The 20,480-nt window shown below is 25.2% G+C and overlaps 3 protein-coding genes and 1 pseudogene across 4 annotated transcripts; 1 reads left to right on the top strand and 3 right to left on the bottom strand.

The window, feature by feature from the left end:
- The first annotated feature begins 442 nt into the window (after nt 1-442).
- On the top strand, nt 443-2,714 carry LOC112591699 (60S ribosomal protein L12). The gene is made up of 6 exons (XM_025335598.1): nt 443-648; nt 927-1,000; nt 1,086-1,266; nt 1,526-1,644; nt 1,711-1,802; nt 2,660-2,714. Exons 1-5 carry the CDS (start codon nt 612-614, stop codon nt 1,795-1,797), a joined length of 498 nt encoding a protein of 165 aa, XP_025191383.1. The 5' UTR covers nt 443-611; the 3' UTR covers nt 1,798-1,802; nt 2,660-2,714.
- A 2,081-nt stretch (nt 2,715-4,795) lies between these two features.
- LOC112591685 (dnaJ protein homolog 1-like) lies at nt 4,796-7,504 on the bottom strand. The gene is made up of 3 exons (XM_025335583.1): nt 7,241-7,504; nt 5,173-5,970; nt 4,796-5,110 (listed from the first exon to the last, which is right to left on the bottom strand). Exons 2-3 carry the CDS (start codon nt 5,965-5,967, stop codon nt 4,880-4,882), a joined length of 1,026 nt encoding a protein of 341 aa, XP_025191368.1. The 5' UTR covers nt 5,968-5,970; nt 7,241-7,504; the 3' UTR covers nt 4,796-4,879.
- A 1,319-nt stretch (nt 7,505-8,823) lies between these two features.
- Nucleotides 8,824-9,690, bottom strand: LOC112591693 (annotated as a pseudogene).
- A 1,881-nt stretch (nt 9,691-11,571) lies between these two features.
- LOC112591739 lies at nt 11,572-20,477 on the bottom strand. Of its 2 annotated transcripts, XM_025335652.1 has the most exons (8): nt 20,438-20,477; nt 15,776-15,897; nt 14,822-15,557; nt 14,031-14,082; nt 13,135-13,234; nt 12,019-12,138; nt 11,792-11,950; nt 11,572-11,722 (listed from the first exon to the last, which is right to left on the bottom strand). In XM_025335652.1, exons 3-8 carry the CDS (start codon nt 15,531-15,533, stop codon nt 11,669-11,671), a joined length of 1,197 nt encoding a protein of 398 aa, XP_025191437.1. In that variant the 5' UTR covers nt 15,534-15,557; nt 15,776-15,897; nt 20,438-20,477; the 3' UTR covers nt 11,572-11,668. The 2 variants fall into 2 exon arrangements, with proteins under 2 accessions (XP_025191437.1, XP_025191438.1); XM_025335653.1 differs by lacking the exon at nt 15,776-15,897 and having other exon boundaries at nt 20,438-20,475.
- Between the last annotated feature and the right edge of the window lie 3 nt (nt 20,478-20,480).

The raw sequence follows: 20,480 nt of genomic DNA on the forward strand, positions 1-20,480 counted from the left end.
AGTAGTATAATTATACGTTAGGTTAAGTTTCAAATTATGAAAATAAAAAAGATACCTATGTATTTTTAATTTAACTGAATATCTTTACAAATAACGTATTTGGAAATTTGTGTTTAATATTACATACCTATTAATTTGCGGATATAACAAAGAGATCGTGTCAAACAATTTTTTTTTCATAAATAAATTCATCACTTGCCGTGTAGATAGGTGATATAACCCGCGTGAAAAATGTGTTACCGTGTTGCCTATATCTTTCGCCGTTCCTGAAAAAGATTTAGTCATAAACCTGATAACTATTGTAGAAACGCTAGAATTTATCGAGTAGTTGGTTAAACTGTACGTTTACAAATATCGTGCAATGAAAATCATTTTAAATCACTCCCACTACTTAATAAGTAATAAATACAATTTGAGGTTAAGTGTTGTGGCGACCAATGCCATAATATTAAATACTCTCTTTTTATTTTATAGTTAGGACTCCGGTTCATCCATTTTCTATCGGACTCCGATTCCGTCATCTCGAGTTGTTCAGTCGGCTGAATTCTTTTTCCCTATTTTTTTTTCTTAATTAAATTCCTTTTAAACCGTTCACTTACATCTGAATAACAATGCCACCTAAATTCGATCCAAGTGAAATCAAAGAAGGTAACGTATTCTTTTTCTAATAATTCTTATAAAACACGTGATAAATTCATACTGAAATTTCCACGTTTTTAATTTGAACTTATGGCACTATTGTCGTTACTTATACTTATTACTAAATGATTCTTTCGTTATTTAAAAATTATTAAAGCCTATACATATGTGCTTAATTTAATTTAAACATTATTTTTGGAGATTGAATTTTATGATTTATTTTTACCTTATTTGTATGCAATATCTTGTTTATTTACCTTATAACTATTTTTATTTTTTGTTTATAGTGTACATGCGATGTGTTGGAGGAGAAGTTGGTGCTACATCTTCTCTTGCTCCCAAAATTGGTCCATTGGGTTTGGTGAGTTTTTAGAATCACTTAATCTTTTACTATAGTTGATTTATACAGAATTTTCTGAATTATAAAGTATGTATTCATCTTTTAGTCTCCCAAGAAAGTCGGTGATGATATTGCTAAGGCTACATCTGACTGGAAAGGTTTGAAAATTACTGTTAAATTGACTATTCAAAACAGAGTAGCTACGATTTCTGTTGTTCCTTCAGCATCATCATTGGTAATCAAAGCTCTTAAAGAACCACCTCGTGATAGAAAGAAGGTTAAAAATGGTATGTATTTCACCACGTTATTGTTCACTAGTAAATTGACTCAATCGACTATTGTTCCTCATGTCAGTTTTAATGACTTACATGATTTTAACAAACTGTCGTATATCAAAATTATATCACGAGTTGCTTCACCCAGAACTACCGAGTGTCATTGTCTGGTTTTGCGGACTCAAACAAAATAATCTTACAAATTTAAATTGAATTTGTGTAAACTAGTTATTTTTTGAATTACCACATATTTTGGTTATTTATTTTACTGTTAAACACAATGGTAATGTAACTTTGGATGAAATCATCAATATCAGTAGAACAATGAGGCCAAGATCAATGGCCAGAACATTGGCTGGAACCGTAAAAGAAATTTTAGGATCAGCTCAGGTATTGTTTATTATAATATAAAAGCTATGCTTGTATTTATTTAATACAAGTTTTATTTGTTCTTAGAGTGTTGGATGTACTGTTGATGGAAAAAATCCTCATGATATCATCGAAGGAATTGATGATGGGGCAATAGTTGTTCCGGAAGAATAAAAGTAGTGAGTATTTTTCCACTGAAGCTCAAATCCTAAAATATATATTTAATTTAGGATTTGAGTTCAGTGGTTTATTTGGTAGGGGTTAGCATCCCATCCACCACCCTCAGCAGTTTTTCAATAAGCATTAAATTTTTTATAAATGTGTTATAAACAGATATTATTTTCATTTATTTCAAGCTAACCAATATTAACATCGACTGAATGATTATTTTTTGTCTGGATTTTCTATCATATTGAATAGTTAATTATAACTATGTGTGTGTGTGTACAAAATATTTCTTAAAATTAAAGTAATAGTTACTTTAATATTATGTTTAAGTAGGTGCCAGAAGTAATCTAACTTACTGTTGTTTATTTCAATCTCAAATTTTTCCAATTCATTTGATATTTATATAAAAAAAAAAAAAATGCTAATTATTCATCTTATTAAGGAAAATGCCACTCATGATACTTGGTGTATATATTTAATTTTAGTTACAAATTAATAATTATTAATATATGTTTTTTGTTCTTGAAGATATATTTGTTTATATTCGTTTAAGTTTTTTGGTGCTTATTGAATTTAAATCAAATTGTATTAAACATTTTCCATTGAAACTTAACAACATTTACCAGTTGATAATTTTATAAATTGAATGACAGTATTTATGTAACTGCTTTTGGGTGGCATAAACGCTACTGAGGAGACAACCTCAATAAAATAATCACATTATTTGTTTCAAATTTAAATATAATTTTTGATCTTGTATATATATGAAGTAGATACTGTGTTGTTCTGTTAAGTTTGATGTTAAATGTGTTAACACTAAGTAATAATTAGAATTAAGGTTTAATATGTTTAAAAACTTTTCTTTCAGATTCTTGTTTGTGCAATTGATGGTCAAATAAAGTACTTTAATTCTTTCAACTTAATACTTTGTTGTTTTTTTTGTGTATATTATGTGTACTAAAAATATCCTGATTTATCCATTATATATTCAATATATACTTTATATAGGAATGTTATATTTTGTTGTCTGTTCCGTGATTGGTTGCATATTTGGAAAACATCAAGAACTGTTAAAGTATGTCTATTATCGGTGATACATTAAAGTCATGGCTAATTCAATAGTCATAAAACTAATACTATTAATTGGTGTCTATTTCAAAATATTGTGATCTAGTCCTAGTAAAACAATATGATTTGCTTGTTTTGACTACTTAAAAACTTAAAAATTCATATGTAACTGATACCCATGAAATATTTGTTCAAACTGCTATTAGAATAAACAGAATGTTTGTCTCAAAATGTCATTGTGACAAAAATATTTAAAAAATGAACCAATATTTAATCTTGTTTTCTACAATTATTTAATAATAAGATATTTTATCTATAAAACGTGCTACTTTAAATTCAGCAGTCCCCATTAAACCATGGTTCTGTAGTCGTGTTCATTTAGGCTTTTTTTTTCCTCTCCTATCTTTTAACTTTTTAAAAGTTCTATATTCCATCTTCAGTCGATTTAAAGAAAAACCATATTTTCTTAGTAGATAAGATAAGGTTTTCGGAAATTTTTATCCATGATGAACCTATTACATAAATAATATAAACAGTTTCATCCATTATATCTATTCTATAGACAATCATATGGGTAACAATCAATAATTTGACCATCTCTGAAAATTTGTTTCATTATAATTGGTTAGCAGTGACATGGTGTGTGTATTTAAAAGGATGTGAACAGTTATTTTTTTCAAGCGATTGAATTCTATACCCAATTATTGTAAATTACAGAAACACAAATTTTATCCTTTTAACGACGTGTTATAAATTCAAGATAGCAAAGAATTTAAATATCTATATAATGAATGACGGCATGGATAAGAAAAAGCGACTACAATGTATCGAACTATATAAGTACTGGTCGTTTCTCTCTTAAATAAAATCAAATCTGCTTACAAACGTAAGCAATTTTAAACTGTTACACTGCAGTGCCACTTAGTGCGATCAGATTATGATTTGCCAATAACATAATAGATTAAAAATAGACCGTGAATTTATGGTTTTCCATAAGTGGTGTTGTAATCAATGGACAGCGTATGACACCAACAAAACGAGAATAAAAACCATCATCTAAATAAATAAAAATAAAATTATAAAATCATTTTTCATGTACTGTTAAATTATAAAGAAATTTTTCCTTTTAATTTTTAAGTGTAAGCAATGCTTACATGTACGCTACCTACGCCCCTACTGGTTAGTGGGGTTTTATAAAAAAAATTTGACAAGTTACATCAGCAGCAAATAACGTAATGAAATCCAATATTTCTGAATTCTTCTCAATGATAATGTAATTATACCAGCATATGTAAAATTAACATAAATAAACGTTGAGTAATATGAACTTACTACTTATGATGATTAAATAATAAATTAGAAACTTGATTATTAAATTTTTCAGAATGAAGAAGTAGGAAAATAAATGCTAAACATTTTTGTTAACATTATAAACATCATATCATTAGAAATTATAACAAAATAAAAATTTTCAATTTCTAAAAACATATCAAATAATTTATAACTTGAACAATTAGTTTGCTTATTGTTATAATATAATTACATATATAAATAATAAATATACAATAATTATAGTAAAACAACATTTGTCCAGTAGAGCATTTAGGCACAAGAGCCAATATTTTCTTGTAACATGAAAATATCTATTAATAAAATATACAGTATATGTATAAATAGAACTACAAGTTTTGGCGCACATATTAAATAACAAGGAGGAATATATATATAAAAAAAAAAAAAAAAAAATTAAAAAATTGCATTCAAATAAACCAGAAAGTTGTTCAATTTATTAACAAAAATTGTATGTTAAATTCTATGTACAAAATAAAACCTAAATTATTTATTTTGGGAATATTTATTAATATCTTCAAACAATGAAGATGTTAGAAAAAAAAAAGAACAAGATTAAGAAAACACATAATATATCTTATAAATATAATATATTATGTATAAATAATAAAAAAAAAAATATATTAGACGAAATAAAAGTCCAAATATAATTTTGAACCAATTCAACTACTCACGGTAGTGTATCACACAAAACAGCTTTCATTGCAGGTGAAATTGTTTCGGGAAATTTAATATCAAATGATACTAATAAATCCCCTTTTCTTGATTGTTCTTTAGCATATGGGAGACCATAACCTTGAAATCGTTTGACAGTTGATGGTTTTACAACTTCTGATTTTAGGTTAAGAGGTAATTTTTTATCTGTTAAAGTAGGAACTACAACGTCTACGCCACATAGTGCCTAAAAATAAAATAATTATTATATTTTAAATATTAAAAAAAAAAAAATTAAAAAATTATTACTTGTTTAAGAGTTATTGGAACTGTATATCTAATATCATTTCCATCACGTTTAAAAATTGGATGAGGTTTGTCTCTTATTACAAAAACAATGTCTGAAGGTATTCTGTTCATTGCTTGATCTCCTTCTTTTTGAAATGTTATTTTAGTACCTGCTTTCCAACCAGGTTTTATATTGATTGTTAACACTTTATCTTCTTTTCTAGAAGTTCCATCTGCTTGGAGCACTCTTCTAGAGATTTTCATTTTTTTTGTACACCCTCTACTTATATCCTCTAATGACACATATACTTCATGTTCAATAGCTGGGTCTTGAGCTTTTTCTTTAGATCGTCCCATAGGTGAACCATGAACATTGAATGACTGTGACCTAAAAGCTCCCATGCCAGGTGGACCATGTGACATTCGAATAAAACCATCATCAAAGTCCATTTCATCATCAAACATTGAACCACTATTACCAAATATATTGCCAAATGGATTTGTCGAGCCAAAGAACTGTGCAAATGTTGCTCTAGGATCGCCATGGAAAGTATAAGAATAGTTGTTTGAATTATTTCCTTGGCCAGCACCTCCTTTAAGACCATCTTCACCATATTTATCATATATATCACGTTTTTTTTTATCACTTAATACTTCATATGCTTCTGCTACCTCTTTGAATTTTTCTTCAGCTCCAGCACTTTTATTCTTATCTGGATGGTATTTGAGTGCTAATTTTCGATAAGCCTTTTTAATTTCATCGTCTGCTGCTCCTTTTGACACTCCTAGGATTTGATAATAGTCTTTTCCCATCATATGCTAAAATCAAATTGAATTATTATTAAAAATGTCATTGAATTAAAACTTAAGTATAATAATGCTAATACATAAATGATACCAAATAAAATTACTATTTTTAGAAGGAAGTTGGTAAATATAAACACATTTAGTGTTTGATAAGAAAAATAATATTTGTCAGCTTTTAATAAATGGTGTATACGATATACATATTTTATGAAAATTAATCAATATTCCAAGTTAATACTTGTAACAATAATGATTAATGGTTTAAAAATACACATTTTAACAACTATTTGTTTGTTTGTTACGAAACAAAAATAGGATAGACCTTACTTCTTGTCCATTAATAAATCAATAATTGTAATAAATAGGTACACATAAATTATAACATATTAATCTGAATTAATATCTATTTTTATTAATTTTGTTCTATTTAAGTTGTTGTTAATTTTAATTAAAAAAGGCATGTTTTAAGTTACAACTTATAAATATAAATATCAGTTAAATAAAAAACAAAAAAAAATTATTTATAATTCTATAAAATTTCTACTTAGTAAAATAAAAATAGATATTAAATTTGATATTATTAATTATATTTAATTTAATTTAAACATCATTAAGTTTAGATAAAGTCATGGTAATTCAGTAATTGAAATTTTTGCTAAATAAAATAAATAATATGCTATATTACTTAGGTATTTTCTTTAATAAAATATTGAATTTAAAAAAAATAATAAATTAAATGTAATTTTTGAATGAATGCTGAAGTGTGTACCATTATCATTAAAGCAGAATTTATTAAATTAACTCCAAACAGGAAAGTAAAACTAAATCAATAGCTACCATTTAGTAAAATAATATCAATTTAATATTATGAGTTCTTAGAAGGATTTCAACAAAGGAAAACCACTACAGTTATAACTTTGAACTTTCTACACTTACATAAATGGATGAAAGATTGTTGATTAATAATTGTCATGATACAATACCATATATGTACCTACTAACAATCTATTTCTTAAATGAAGTAGTTAGGCACACACTCGAATCGAAATCAGAATTAATTTTGTAAAATATGACATCAAATAATTGCAATTATTCGAAAAGATAAAAAATATAAGCCAAACACATGTATATTCTGTATAAATATCCTTTGGCGTTAAATATAGAAAAATTATTTGATAAAATGCATAGCATATTCCATAGAGTACAATAATAATTACGTTATGACCTATGGTTAATCCAATTATTTTTAACGTAGGTGGTAAAAATAAAACAAATTACTTACATTTACAGTAGATTTGGTCGTTTCACGAGTAAATTTCACTTAAAATTTCTACAGGAGTAAAACAATGTGTAGCACGTAACTTCAAAAGACTTATGGTCACTTGTTACGCATTCGTATTTGGAAATATCAATTTCGGAATAGACAGCGTATTGGCGTATAGAACCGAAAGAGTCTATCGAATGGCATTGCACAACAAATACTACTACAACATCCACTAACCCACGGACAGTTGGTAATGTATTTTTTGTATTTTACTGTGTTAAACATAAGTATACACGCGCAGCGTATCAAAATCGGGGGTAGAACATTCTAGAATCCACCAGAAGATCGTGGAAGAACAAATCGACAACTATGGAGGAGAAAAAAACATATCATTCGAATTTTGCCCCGGCACGGTGAAAGTTTCATGATTAAGACTTGGTTTTTATGATTACGGATAGGATATTATGTGATATAGTATAATGTGTTATTTTCATAGACCTTATACTCAGTATAAGGTCTATGGTTATTTTATATAATGTTGTGTATAAAATATCTAAAAGTTCAGTCAACGATAATAATATGATGGAAGATATGCCGGTTACCATGAATTTACGGGACGAGTAGTACTTCTGAGTTCTTACAGCTGATTGCCTATCAGCAATTGATAAGGTGACCTGTGAAACGACTATGCACATAAAGGGCAAAAAAAAATCTGTAGCGCTCCAAACGGTTAAAATGAACGGTATACCCATGATAAAGAGAAAACGAATGTATATCATATTAGGTATCTTCACGGAAAAACGTTTTTTGTGTCTGTATATAATATTGCCTACACTTGGTCCCTTTTCTGCAACAAATAAAATGTGATAACATTGATAAAACGATAACATAAATCATAATCTTCATAGTTCATTGTAAGTATCCACTTAACTGAACTTGTAACTTGTAAGACTAGCAACTATATTTATAAATCTCGGTAATCTCCTAAGACAATTAAGACATCTTGAACGCAAATGTAGCCATGACGTGTTAAACATATGACTTAACCTTTTCCCCACTTGCAAATAAAAATGTTTAATTCAAACTAGATATTATTATAAGTAGTATCATCATTGGATGACTACTTCCGTCAGAGATTTATGTAGGTACTCTTAATAAATATTACCTTCTCGGTCCCATAAGAATAGTTGTTGAAACAGAACTTAGATTTGAATGTGAATATTTTTTTTATCTGACTATTTTATTCATAATGTCAGCACACGTTTATAAACATATTTATACATTTAACAATTAACATTAATACAAATTTAATTATTTATAAAAAATTGAAAATGTATTTATTTTAACAATAGAAGAAAAATTTTTTATGTATTATAATTTTATTTAAGTAGTTTCATCAAGTTGAATTGTACACAAATAATTTTCAATACTATTGGTTAATAAAATAATAGACATTTAAAATATTTAAGAAAATATTATATTATATTTTACAATTTTAAACCAATAAATTTAATAATAATTAAAATTGTATAGGTACACTGTAACATTAAAAGTTTAGATTATTTTTATGCAATTTTAATTATTAGATTATAACCATTAAGCTAAAACTGCACTTCATGTGGCATTAGGGTATTTTCTAAAACAGCAAATTCTTTGTTAATGATAAACTTTGTGTCCTCATTCAGCGTGACGGAAAGAATTATGAAGTCACGTTGTTCTACAAGCTCATCGATTGTAACCAATTTTTCACCGAGATCTTTAGCTAATTTATCATGAATTCAACGTTTTTATTATTCTTATACAGTACCTATATATTTAACTAAATCATATATTACTGACAGGTTGTTCAGGTCTACTGGTATACATAGTAATCGAGAAATGTCAAATGTATTCAAATTTTTTACAATTGATGTTCCAATGTCGTCACACCCAACAATACCAAAAACAGAGTTTTTAATACCTCTACCGCACATCCAAACAAGTGTTTTACATCTTTCCATTCACTTCTAAAAAACAATTATTTAATACTTGTATAGTTATACCCAACTATATTATTTAATGTACATTGTTTTCAATGCTTGATTAGCTTCAAAAAATCGTTTTGTTGTTGATATCAACAGTCCAATATTGTTGTTTCTGCTTCTGTTTCGGTTAAAGTATGTGGCTTGTAACCCAAACTATGCCATATTTTTTCATTGCAGTTAAGTCAACGTGATTATATCACATAGACGTGGTGTCAAAACTTTTAGACTCGGGCTTATAAAATAATAAAAATATTAAATGTATCAATTATTTACACAGCATTGTCAGTATTATTACTACTATTTTATTTGGTTACAATGAATATTTTAACTTACAATTTTAATTAATTCTTCGTCAATTTTGTCTGATGGATAACAAAATATTGCAAATTTTTCAGGTATTGTTTGCATAATTTCTGCTCAAGTAGCTTGCACGGATTCGCATATTCGACATCAATATACGTAAATAGTAAATATATGAGAAAAATTGTTAAGTCAAAAAATTAAAAGTTATCATAAATTGAAAATAATAAATATATAAAATTATAAAATACAAACATAATTTGAATAGAGAATTTGCAGTACAAATTGTTAATAGATCAGCGAAAGTATAATTAGTGCGGTATCGACATAACGCAAACAAACAAAAACAATTTAAAAATATGAATTTATATTTACACAAAAAAATAAATATGTACAAGGAGAAATCTTAGGTTTAGAGTTTATCTCCAAAGTATATCACAAAAATACACGTAAATGATTATGAGTTATGACTATTGTTTTATTAAATTTTTATATTTTTCAAACAATTTTTGTTTTAAGTTTATACTTTTGTATAATATTATGCATTAATATATTGTAAAACTGATATATTTTTACAGTGGTATGAGAGGTATCCTTTTTTATCATATTTTATTAGAGTAACACTATCTTTTATAGGAGATTACATTACATTTGTAAGAGTTTACCATTCCCTGAACTACACGCCGTTGCCGGGTTTAAATATAAAACTGTGTGTAATCTGGCAAGATTTAATATTATTTATTCTATTTAAATAAAATTTAATTAAGATTGCTGAAATAATATTTTAGACATATTAATTAGTTATCAAGACAATTTTATTATTATCATATAATATTCTATTAGTTATAGATTTTGGCCGTAGCTTCGTTTGCGATAAGTTTTAGCAGTGAAGGTTTAAAATAAATTCTTTACAAATAGTTATTCAAAATATTATCTACAAAACATCTTTATAGACAATATTCTTTGCTGATTTTTATGAGTAGGAACCAAAATTACAATCACAAAGTTACTGAGTGAGCTTATGCGTGAGCAAGCTACGTAGAACTGTCTATATGAAAAACAGTTTTTTTACAAGACTATTCCTGCAAATTTGAGAGTCTGGCCTTAAAACTTGTTTATAGTCATTGCAAAGTAGACTCTGAGAGGAAATTGTAATCGTTTAAATTAAAACGGGAGATCGTTCAGAATTAAAGGAATTCGTAGTACAAATACAGATTACCCTTTCGCACATCTAGTTAAAATTATGGATTCTATTATATTGCGATATGAGACTTTGACTTTAAGCCTGGTCCCGTAGTTCAGTTTAGGTGGTTTCAAATTTCGCAACAACATAATATAGGTGTGTCTACATGCAGAATAAGCCTATGATATGGCAATAATATGACATACCTAATGGTTTTAACGAATTTAAAATTTAAATATTCAACAGGATAATTAGTTGCATCGTCTATGTTGACCATTGTGTCTATTGAAGTACCTATATACTTTTTCTTCCTCTACAAACCACAAAAGACGTAAATGTCTACGTCATGAAACAAAACTACTAACCGAATTTCATACTCATAGCTTCAGTGGTTTCGGCTAAGCGAATTTTCTATTTTACACTTTACAACACTTTTAATCCCTTCAGGGCTTAAATTTATAAAAATCCATTCTTAGCGAAAGCCTACGTCATAATCTATATGTCAAATTTCAGCTCAATCCGTCTAATGGTTCAAACTATCTGTTGATAGATCAGTCAGTCAGCTTACTGTTTTGTATATACCTACATATAATTTAAATCGCATACTATAGAATCATATTTCAAACATACAAACGGGGTGAGGCGATTTTGTGTTTTTAAAAAAATTGAATGATATTCATTTTTGTTTATTGATAGTAAATATAACAATTTGTATTTGAGAAACATTTCTTTAAAAATGATTTGTGTGCATTTTATAAATATTTACGTATTAATTAGTGAATATATAGTATAATATAATAAATAATAATTAATATATATTTTTTTACAATATTATTCTACGTTTTTTTAAATCAAGTATTATTTATACTACCAATATTAAATTATTTCCTAATTTATTAATCGTTTGAACATTTAGATCTATCTGGAAATTTGATTTTTTTAACCTGTGGTTTTCAGCATGACGGAAACAATGTTGTAAGACATCGTTACAATCTGAAACAAAATTTAATTTAGTTTTTGTATTCATGCAACAATTAATTATGTAGAAAAGTTATATAATACGTTAGCAAATAATTGTAGGTTAACAATTTTTTTCGGCGAAGCTTTTATCATTAAATTATTGGCATTATTCATCTGCATCGTTAAAAGTAATAACTTTTTAAATTTTACATCCATTCTCGTCCAATCACAAGAATATATCCTAGTGTTAACAGATTGTAACTGCAAAATATGTAAACATGTAACCATTATCAAACCAAGTCAAAGCCTAGTAAATATTAATGATTTACTTTAACATTCATATTGTCAAATAAATAACAATATAAAAATAAGTGTACGCATGTATACGAAGTTGATGATCCAAGCTTGATAATGTCGAGAATTGAATGTGATTCCTTTGAGAAGCTAACCTTTTTACATAATATTTCAATCGTATTAAAACTAACGATTATATTAAGTATCATCTACACAAGCTGAATTTTTTAACAATAAATCGTTGATCGTTATTTAAAAATTTATTACATTTTTTGTATATTGATAAATTTAAAATCTATGCAATTTCTAATATATTTTATTTTATTATATTTTTACCTACATATACTTATTCAAAGGGTTAATAAATTTGTATGTATATGGCTATTTTTTTTTTAAATTTTAATCTGAAACAATATTTTTTTATGAAAATATCTAGTTACAAATATAAAATATTAAATATTATTTTATAAATTCAATATATTTTTTTATTATTTGTATGGATTTGAATTTTAGATAATAGATACTCAAACCCAAGTGATAATAGTTGCGAGATTTTTGTTACATTAATCTACATAATGCCATAATTTAACTTGAATCCAATTATTTAATAATTTAACCTCTCAAGTTATAAATTATAAATAACTATTCACTCATTATTATACACATTTTATACATTTGTATATTTAAATATGTATCTATCTTAAAGTTAGGAAATTATATATTGTATAGGTAATGGTATTTATAAAAAAAAATATTATTGTTAGTGGTTGGTTAGACTAGTATGGATAAAAAATAATGTTGGAAATATCAAATAATAGAGCTTTATATTTTAATTTCTTTTTTTAAAAGATTAATGCTTTTAGAAATAAAGAGTAATTAATTATGAATATAGAATACATTATACGTATATGAAACTATGAAAGCATTTAATTATTATATTGTATATACGTATTTATACTGTGTACGCATTAAAATACTCATATTAGCTTTATGAATGCATATAGTAAGTTAGCAACAAATAACAATATATATCTTTATTTAATAGATAAATCTATTAAAAAATAGTAGTTATAAATGCAACGACTCAATTAAATTTACTACATCGTCGGTAACATATAAAATAAAAGTTAAAGTAAAAGATATATTCCTACCACGATTAACACATAAGTTAAAATTATGAAACATGTTGACATAATAGCAGCGTATGTTAAAATAACAGAACGAACAACTGAATAAAATAACTTAATTTTCCTGAAAAAAAAAAAAAAATTATTAAAACAACATTACAATAATATTTTATATTTATAATATCTTCGATCAATTAAACATAATTTTATGTTAAATTACTATATATTATTTTAATCAACATAATTATTGTATTTAGTGTTTCATAGATTAAACATGATGAATTAAAAGCTACCTTGTATTTTATTAGTTAAATTGTACATTTGTACGAGATTATTGCGACAAAATTTACACAGGCGATGATGCTATTCAAAAAATATCGGTTTAATTAGAAAAAAAAAGGGTACCTAATGAGAATGTAATATGTAATTAATGAAGAAAATTGAACAGTTACATTTATCACTCATTTCTTTATAATACCAACTTATTATAAAGCATATAAGTATCTATGTTTGTGTAACATTTATAAAATCATAAGATCACATTTAATTTTAGATTTTGAATGAAATTATTATAGTCGTTCTTGGTACAAAGTAGGTATGAATGTACTCGTATGATAACGGTTCTGTATAATATACAATTTAAAGATCACAAAAACTAAGGATAAGTTGATAATTTCATGTCATTTATTATTGACTTGAATAATTTTTATAGATATTTATAACGAATTATTCTTAAAAGATTTAATACATAACATTTTTGCTTTTTCATAATATTTAAAAAAATTTCTCTTTTCTACCTTTTTTAATTTGAGTTTATCTTTTATATATATATGTCTACATATACAATGTGAAATTTTAATTCAATAATTATAGTAATCGATAATTTTCCATATTTATTAAAACGTGGTATTAATACTTACAGATTAAGTCGTATTTGATCGACCAAAATTGATTTAAAATCTTCATAATACACTGTAATTATAATTATTAAATATTTTCATCAAAAAATTAAAGTTTTTTTTTTTATTTATAAGCAATTATTATATTTATTAGTTTATAATTAGTCGACATTTAGTGTTTATATATTATTTAAAAAAATTAAATAGCCAAAGTATCTGATATTTTTAACTGATTCAGTTTAATACAAATTTTTCATGTATTTATTATTTTCTTTAAATATATATAATCGATTTTACATTGTTAATTTTGATTTCTGAGGTGATCAAATGATGTATTATGATTTATTTATGATGTTAGTGTAAATTCTAACACGCTCATATCTTAAAACTATAGTCATTTCCCTTAAATAGTGAATATGCACTGGGACATCAATTAAAGTTAACAAATGAAGTAAAATAAATTGACAAATTTTATGATAGGTATTATTATTATTATTATCGCGGAAGCACTTAACTCAATGTACATGGTGTTATGTAATAAAATGCCGTTGGACAGATTTAGCCATATACGTTTCGTATAATATACCTATAAGAGATATATTTAAAAAAAATAAAACCCGAAATAAATTATACGATAAAAAATTATAGTAAAAAATTACATTGACCAATGTATAATAAATAATTACTACGATATTATAATAAGAGACTCGCGTTAAAATATTAAATGCTGTATTAAAATAAATTTTTGAAATTAAATTATTTATGACACTTGTCTTTTCAATAAACATTTTATTATTTCAAAAAAATATTACTTTTTTGTGAGTTGTCTTCGAGTCCGATTTTTCTGAACGCTTGACTAAGGACTTCCTGTTGAGCAATTATACTCCAACACCAAGACATTAACAATATGTCTGACAAAATCATTACGTACGCAACAAATACTGATATTACTAATTCCGTCAAATAAAGTATGAAATAATATTGATTGTAAGTGTGGATAGATATAGGAAAACGTAAGTTCAAAATGTTCTGTTGACGGATATTTTCGTCTTCGGGTGATGTGAACGCACTTCTTACGAGAGCAAATAGTATCCACTGTGACATCACTATTAGCGAGAATAGGGAAAAGTGATTGGTGATTTTAATCACTCTGTCTCTATAGCCGCAAAGTATATTTATATTTTTACAACAATCTTTGCTCTTCAAAAAATTAAACCGTGTAACGTTGGACAAGTCATAAATTATTTCAACGTTGCTTAAAAAAATGTAAAACCTCCAAGAACATAAAAAAATACTAATCATAGCGAATATGATTGTAAAATAATCACTGTAACTCAAAGTATCTTCCATTTTGACAAAAAAGCCTAAAGAACTGTAAACAACAATGCAGTTCACAAATACTCCGTAATAAAGCAATAACAGCCGGTAAATCTTTGAACCATTCGGTTTAAATATGTCATAGAACCTGAATCGTTTCATTAATTCAAAGTTAATGACAAAATCTTCAGCTCTCAATTTGTTCATCACGCAGAATTTTATTGATACAATCTGTGAATAATTAAAGCATGTAATATAATTATATAAACTGCGCAATATACAACAATAATTGATAAATGATTAATGATAAAAATCGAAGAAGTCGATTTACTGTAAAGGTAGTAGATTTTGAGTGTACTTTGTAATTGAGTAGGTCACTGTTACGGATATGTTATATGAAAATTAATTAATACATAAATCATTACATAGATACGAAAAACAATTCTTACCGGACTATTGGAGACTGCAGTGCACCTTTATTTTCTATAAGGATATTTTATAATATATCACGAAATACTTAATCTGTAGGTTGAACTAGGTTTTATATATTTTAAAAAATCAAAAAATATGCCTGTAAAACATTAAGTTTTTACTCAAGTTATAAAATAATGGAACATGCTAACAAATAACTTTAAAATTATAGAATATTCTCTAAAACTGTGAAATGTTGAAGTATGTAAAAACATATGCTTTAAATAATATGTTAAGAATTGAAAAGTATACCTCAGAAAACACAAAATTATAATAAAAAATTAATATTTATAATAACTTGTTATATGATACGTTATGAAAAATTCGAAGAGTGTAGAAAGTTTTATTATACCTCAAAAATCGAACATGCACTACTATATGTATCTGAATATTAATATGCATCGATGGTGAAAAAGTGTTACGTATTTATCGTATAAATAAAACTATATTTTATTTAATATTTATAACTATTAAGTTCTTTTTAGTATAATTAAATACAATAATACTCTATATCATTTAATTAAATAGCTGTTGTAGCAGGTACTTATTTTATACGAAAACATCATTTTAGCAAATTTAAGTTTATATTTTCATAAAATTTTCCAATATTTTATAATAATCCAGTTATTATTTTGATATATAACTTTATATAATTATATGACAAGCTATTTATTAATTATCTATAATATTTGTGATATTTTGAACTAAAAACAAACGAATATTGCATTGTTGACCGTTAAAATTGTTATCGAATAAATTTATAATAATGTAAGACTTACAAATAAAACCAAGTTTATTTAACATATAATATTTAGTTGTATTTAATTACTTTTAGACCAATTAATGATATTATTTAAGTACGAATTTAAATACGTGTCGGTATAATTAAAGAAGTAAAGATAAAAAATGTATAAATATTTGTAATTTATTAAGTATATATTTGTATAGTAAGATTACCATTTACCAACAAAGGTATATATTAGTAATATTGGTAATACAAATGTTAGGATAATAAAAAAAAAACATTTTAAAGATTAAAAAGTATCGATACTATTCCTTAGATACTTAAAAATATTCTCTAAGGTCTAAAGAAAAATTGGATAATCAGTACAAGAGTTGACCGAACACTTTTATCAAGACTATTTTCCATATTACCATATTACTCTATGTCCATAACTTAAGAGTGAAGATCACAGTTTATTAATCCGCGTACTTTTAGACTTAAATATAAATTCTTCTTTGTATTGACTCCATTAAATTCTATACTGTATAGTGGTTGAAAATAAAATTTATTTATATTTATTTTGTAAATTTAATTTAGCGTATTTTGCATAATATTTCTATTTTACTTTTAGAGTGTTTTTTGTTAGTAATTATTAAATTTAACATTTCTAATGTTAAAACCTATAAAGAGTTGAAGATAATGTATAAAAGAAACTAATTACCAAATACCATTGATACTCAATAGATATCTACTACAATAATTGATTTTATACACAAAGTTTATTTTATCCATATCTTTGATTTAATTTATATAATGATACAATTAATGTTCATACGTATTTTAATAAAATTCCAAATAGGTAATATTATCAAATCAATTTTTAATATTATAGTTTTGATAAAACAATTAATACCGTATGTATAACAGTTTATATTAGTTTATACAATTTATTAATTTGTGATTGTTTTGAATTGTATCATTGATACATTGTGTGTCTATAGACATAAAGGGGCTAAAGGGAGTGTGGGTCTGCAGCCCGCATTTTGTTTTTATCTTAAAATATTTTTGGGTGGGTCAAGTCAAATCTTTTGCATTTGAGAACTCTGTTTATCTATGTTTATGGTTATTTATATAAAGTAGGAGGCATTTTCCTGAAAAAATTTAGTCTACCACTACGTGTAGAGACAGTGACAATTTCTTTGACATAAATATAGTGTGGTATTATTTTAATTAATCTGAAACATATTCAAAAATTTTCAATGCATACAAAACCACAAAATAATATATTGTGATAAAGACCAACCGCAAGAGCGCGGGGGATGCACTCAAGGTTTTATGGTTTTTTTTCAAGAGGAGAGGTTAACTTTAAACTTAGAATAATATTACACTAATAAGTTTAAGTATAAACAAAAAAAAAACATTTTAACTTTTTTTATTTTATTAAGTTTTTTTTCAACATTTTAAAAACAAAATAGTTTTAATGTTTCACTGAAATTGATAAGCTATTATATTTTCTTATAGAAATAAGTACCTATGCTCAATAAAATTCCCTATGCATGTTTTTTTTTTCGTGAATAAAAAAAGATTAAAAAAAAATAAAAAGCCAGTCAATTGGGGGTGGTTTGAACCCCAAAATCACCTCCTCTGCACACTCCCGAGGTTAGGTTAAGCTGAGCTAGGGATTATCAATTAATATTTTTTAATGGCCATTTTAATGAAATTCGGAAAGTTTTTGTTGGCCATAAAAAATTAATATATACGTTAATTCCTACTAATAAAAATAAAAATAAAAACTTTATTTAATTCATTATCAAAAATAATAATTTAATAAATAAAATATTATTCATGGACTAAAGATAAAAACCATCCACGGGTTCACAATTTGATAACTTCTGTAATAGTTCAATCTGTGCATTCAATCTCGTATAAAAAAAGTGAATATAAGCGAAATTATTGCGCGATTATAGGATAGACACATAATTGTAATTATATCACGGTGCAGGAATACCTTAATACCCAAATAATTGTAAATTCACGCCGAAGTACCTTCACGAACGGTTTCTTCCTCAAGACACCCAAGCCATTGCACTTATAATTTTTAAAAATATTCATTATGCTTATTGTACATTTTTTTTTAGTATAGATTGTATAATATCCTAAATTAAAAATAAAATAAAAATATTATGATGCGTAACCTTTGTTTACCATATTATATCTATCTATAGACTATAGACAAGCATAGCTATATAGTCGTGACATAAAATAAATTATTATAAGCAGTTGTGGTCTTGTAAGAATTGGGAAGATTAAAATATATTTTGATATTTTGAAATCGTGGGTAGACATATGGATTGAAAAAATATTTTATAGTGAATTCAATGATATTAATCTGGATATTTTTTTGAGAGTTGTTAACTGTTTATGTTACAGAGTTCAGAACTGTACAACAATGTGAATACCTAATTAAAATTAAGTAAACTATTCGTTCTTTACAGTATATAATTGTGCTTAGTGTGAAGTAATCAGATCATTATGTCATGATCATTATCGATTAAATAGATACACATTTATAAATTTATAATACATTTAGTAGTCATCAGTATTAGGTAAATTATTTATTATATTTAATATTAATCTAATAATATTGTATTTGGAATATGTATCATGATAAAAATCACAAATAATTATTTTGATATACGTTTTAATCTATACGTTAAGGAATTATTTTGATTACTTATGTCTGATATATACCATATATAAATAATAATGAAATATTATTTAAATTTTGACGGATATCATAATCACCTAACAAAATAACCAACTAAAAAGTTGGAGCAATCAATTTCAGTTAATTATTTCTTTTTATTTATGTTAAAATTTGGTTATATAATCACTCTTTTTTTTTATATAAATCAAAAATCTATTCGCAATATCAGGATAAATATATTTAATTGACTTTTGATTTATTATAGGTACTTTAAAATAGAATAAATGAAAATAAATTATGTACCATACGAGTGCACGCGTGCTATAAATGCAATTTAATAATAGCCAAATTTAAATTAATATATGTACATGATACACATATATAATACGCATCTATATTATATTATTTAATTTATTTTGTGATGCTACTAAAGTATTATTAATAAAATATGTAAGTTATTCAATATTATCAAAGAAGTTTAAAATAATATATAAATATAATATTATACCTATATGTTATAAATATTTAAAAACGTAGCTACCTATGTATACATTTTAGATTTTTATGATTAGAACATCTTATAATCTCTGATAGTCTGGTATGACAGTTCGTCTGTAAGTTACCAGTACGTAGTTACGTTAAATAATAACTAGTCTTATTTATTATACAAATATTTTAACACTATAGTTGAATAACTAATTATTCTATATTGGTTTTACATTAAAATTAAATTCTTACTAGCCAATATTAAAAAACAGATACCAAAATAATATAAAAGTTACCAAATTCTTTTCAAATGGTACATTATGGAATTATAGTTTATTGTGTTGTATTAAATACGTTTAGAAACTAGAAATGTAACATGCTAACAGAGTAAGATTCCTTAATTATAAATAATTATACACTTATCTTCCAATTTTGATTCAATTAATTTTTCATTATGGATACTGCTGTAATAATATCGGCAGTAAGTACTAACAATATTAATTGTACGTTTTATGAGTTAAATAATATGCTATTGTATTATAATTAATATAATTATATTTGCTATTTGTTATTTATATATTATATAATATGTATTATATTGTGGTCCGACTTAATTACTATATTATTCAATTACTTTTATTTAGACTCGGGTTATAGCTTTATAGTAAGTATTAGCATTTATATAGTATCTATTAACTAAACTTACAAAATATATTTACTTACCCGGATGTAATATTATGTACATTTCGATTAGGATTTTATTTAT

The sequence above is a fragment of the Melanaphis sacchari genome, unplaced genomic scaffold, assembly GCF_002803265.2.
Source record: "Melanaphis sacchari strain LSU unplaced genomic scaffold, SCAv2.0 Contig141_pilon_pilon, whole genome shotgun sequence".
In the NCBI taxonomy this organism is placed as follows: domain Eukaryota; kingdom Metazoa; phylum Arthropoda; class Insecta; order Hemiptera; family Aphididae; genus Melanaphis; species Melanaphis sacchari.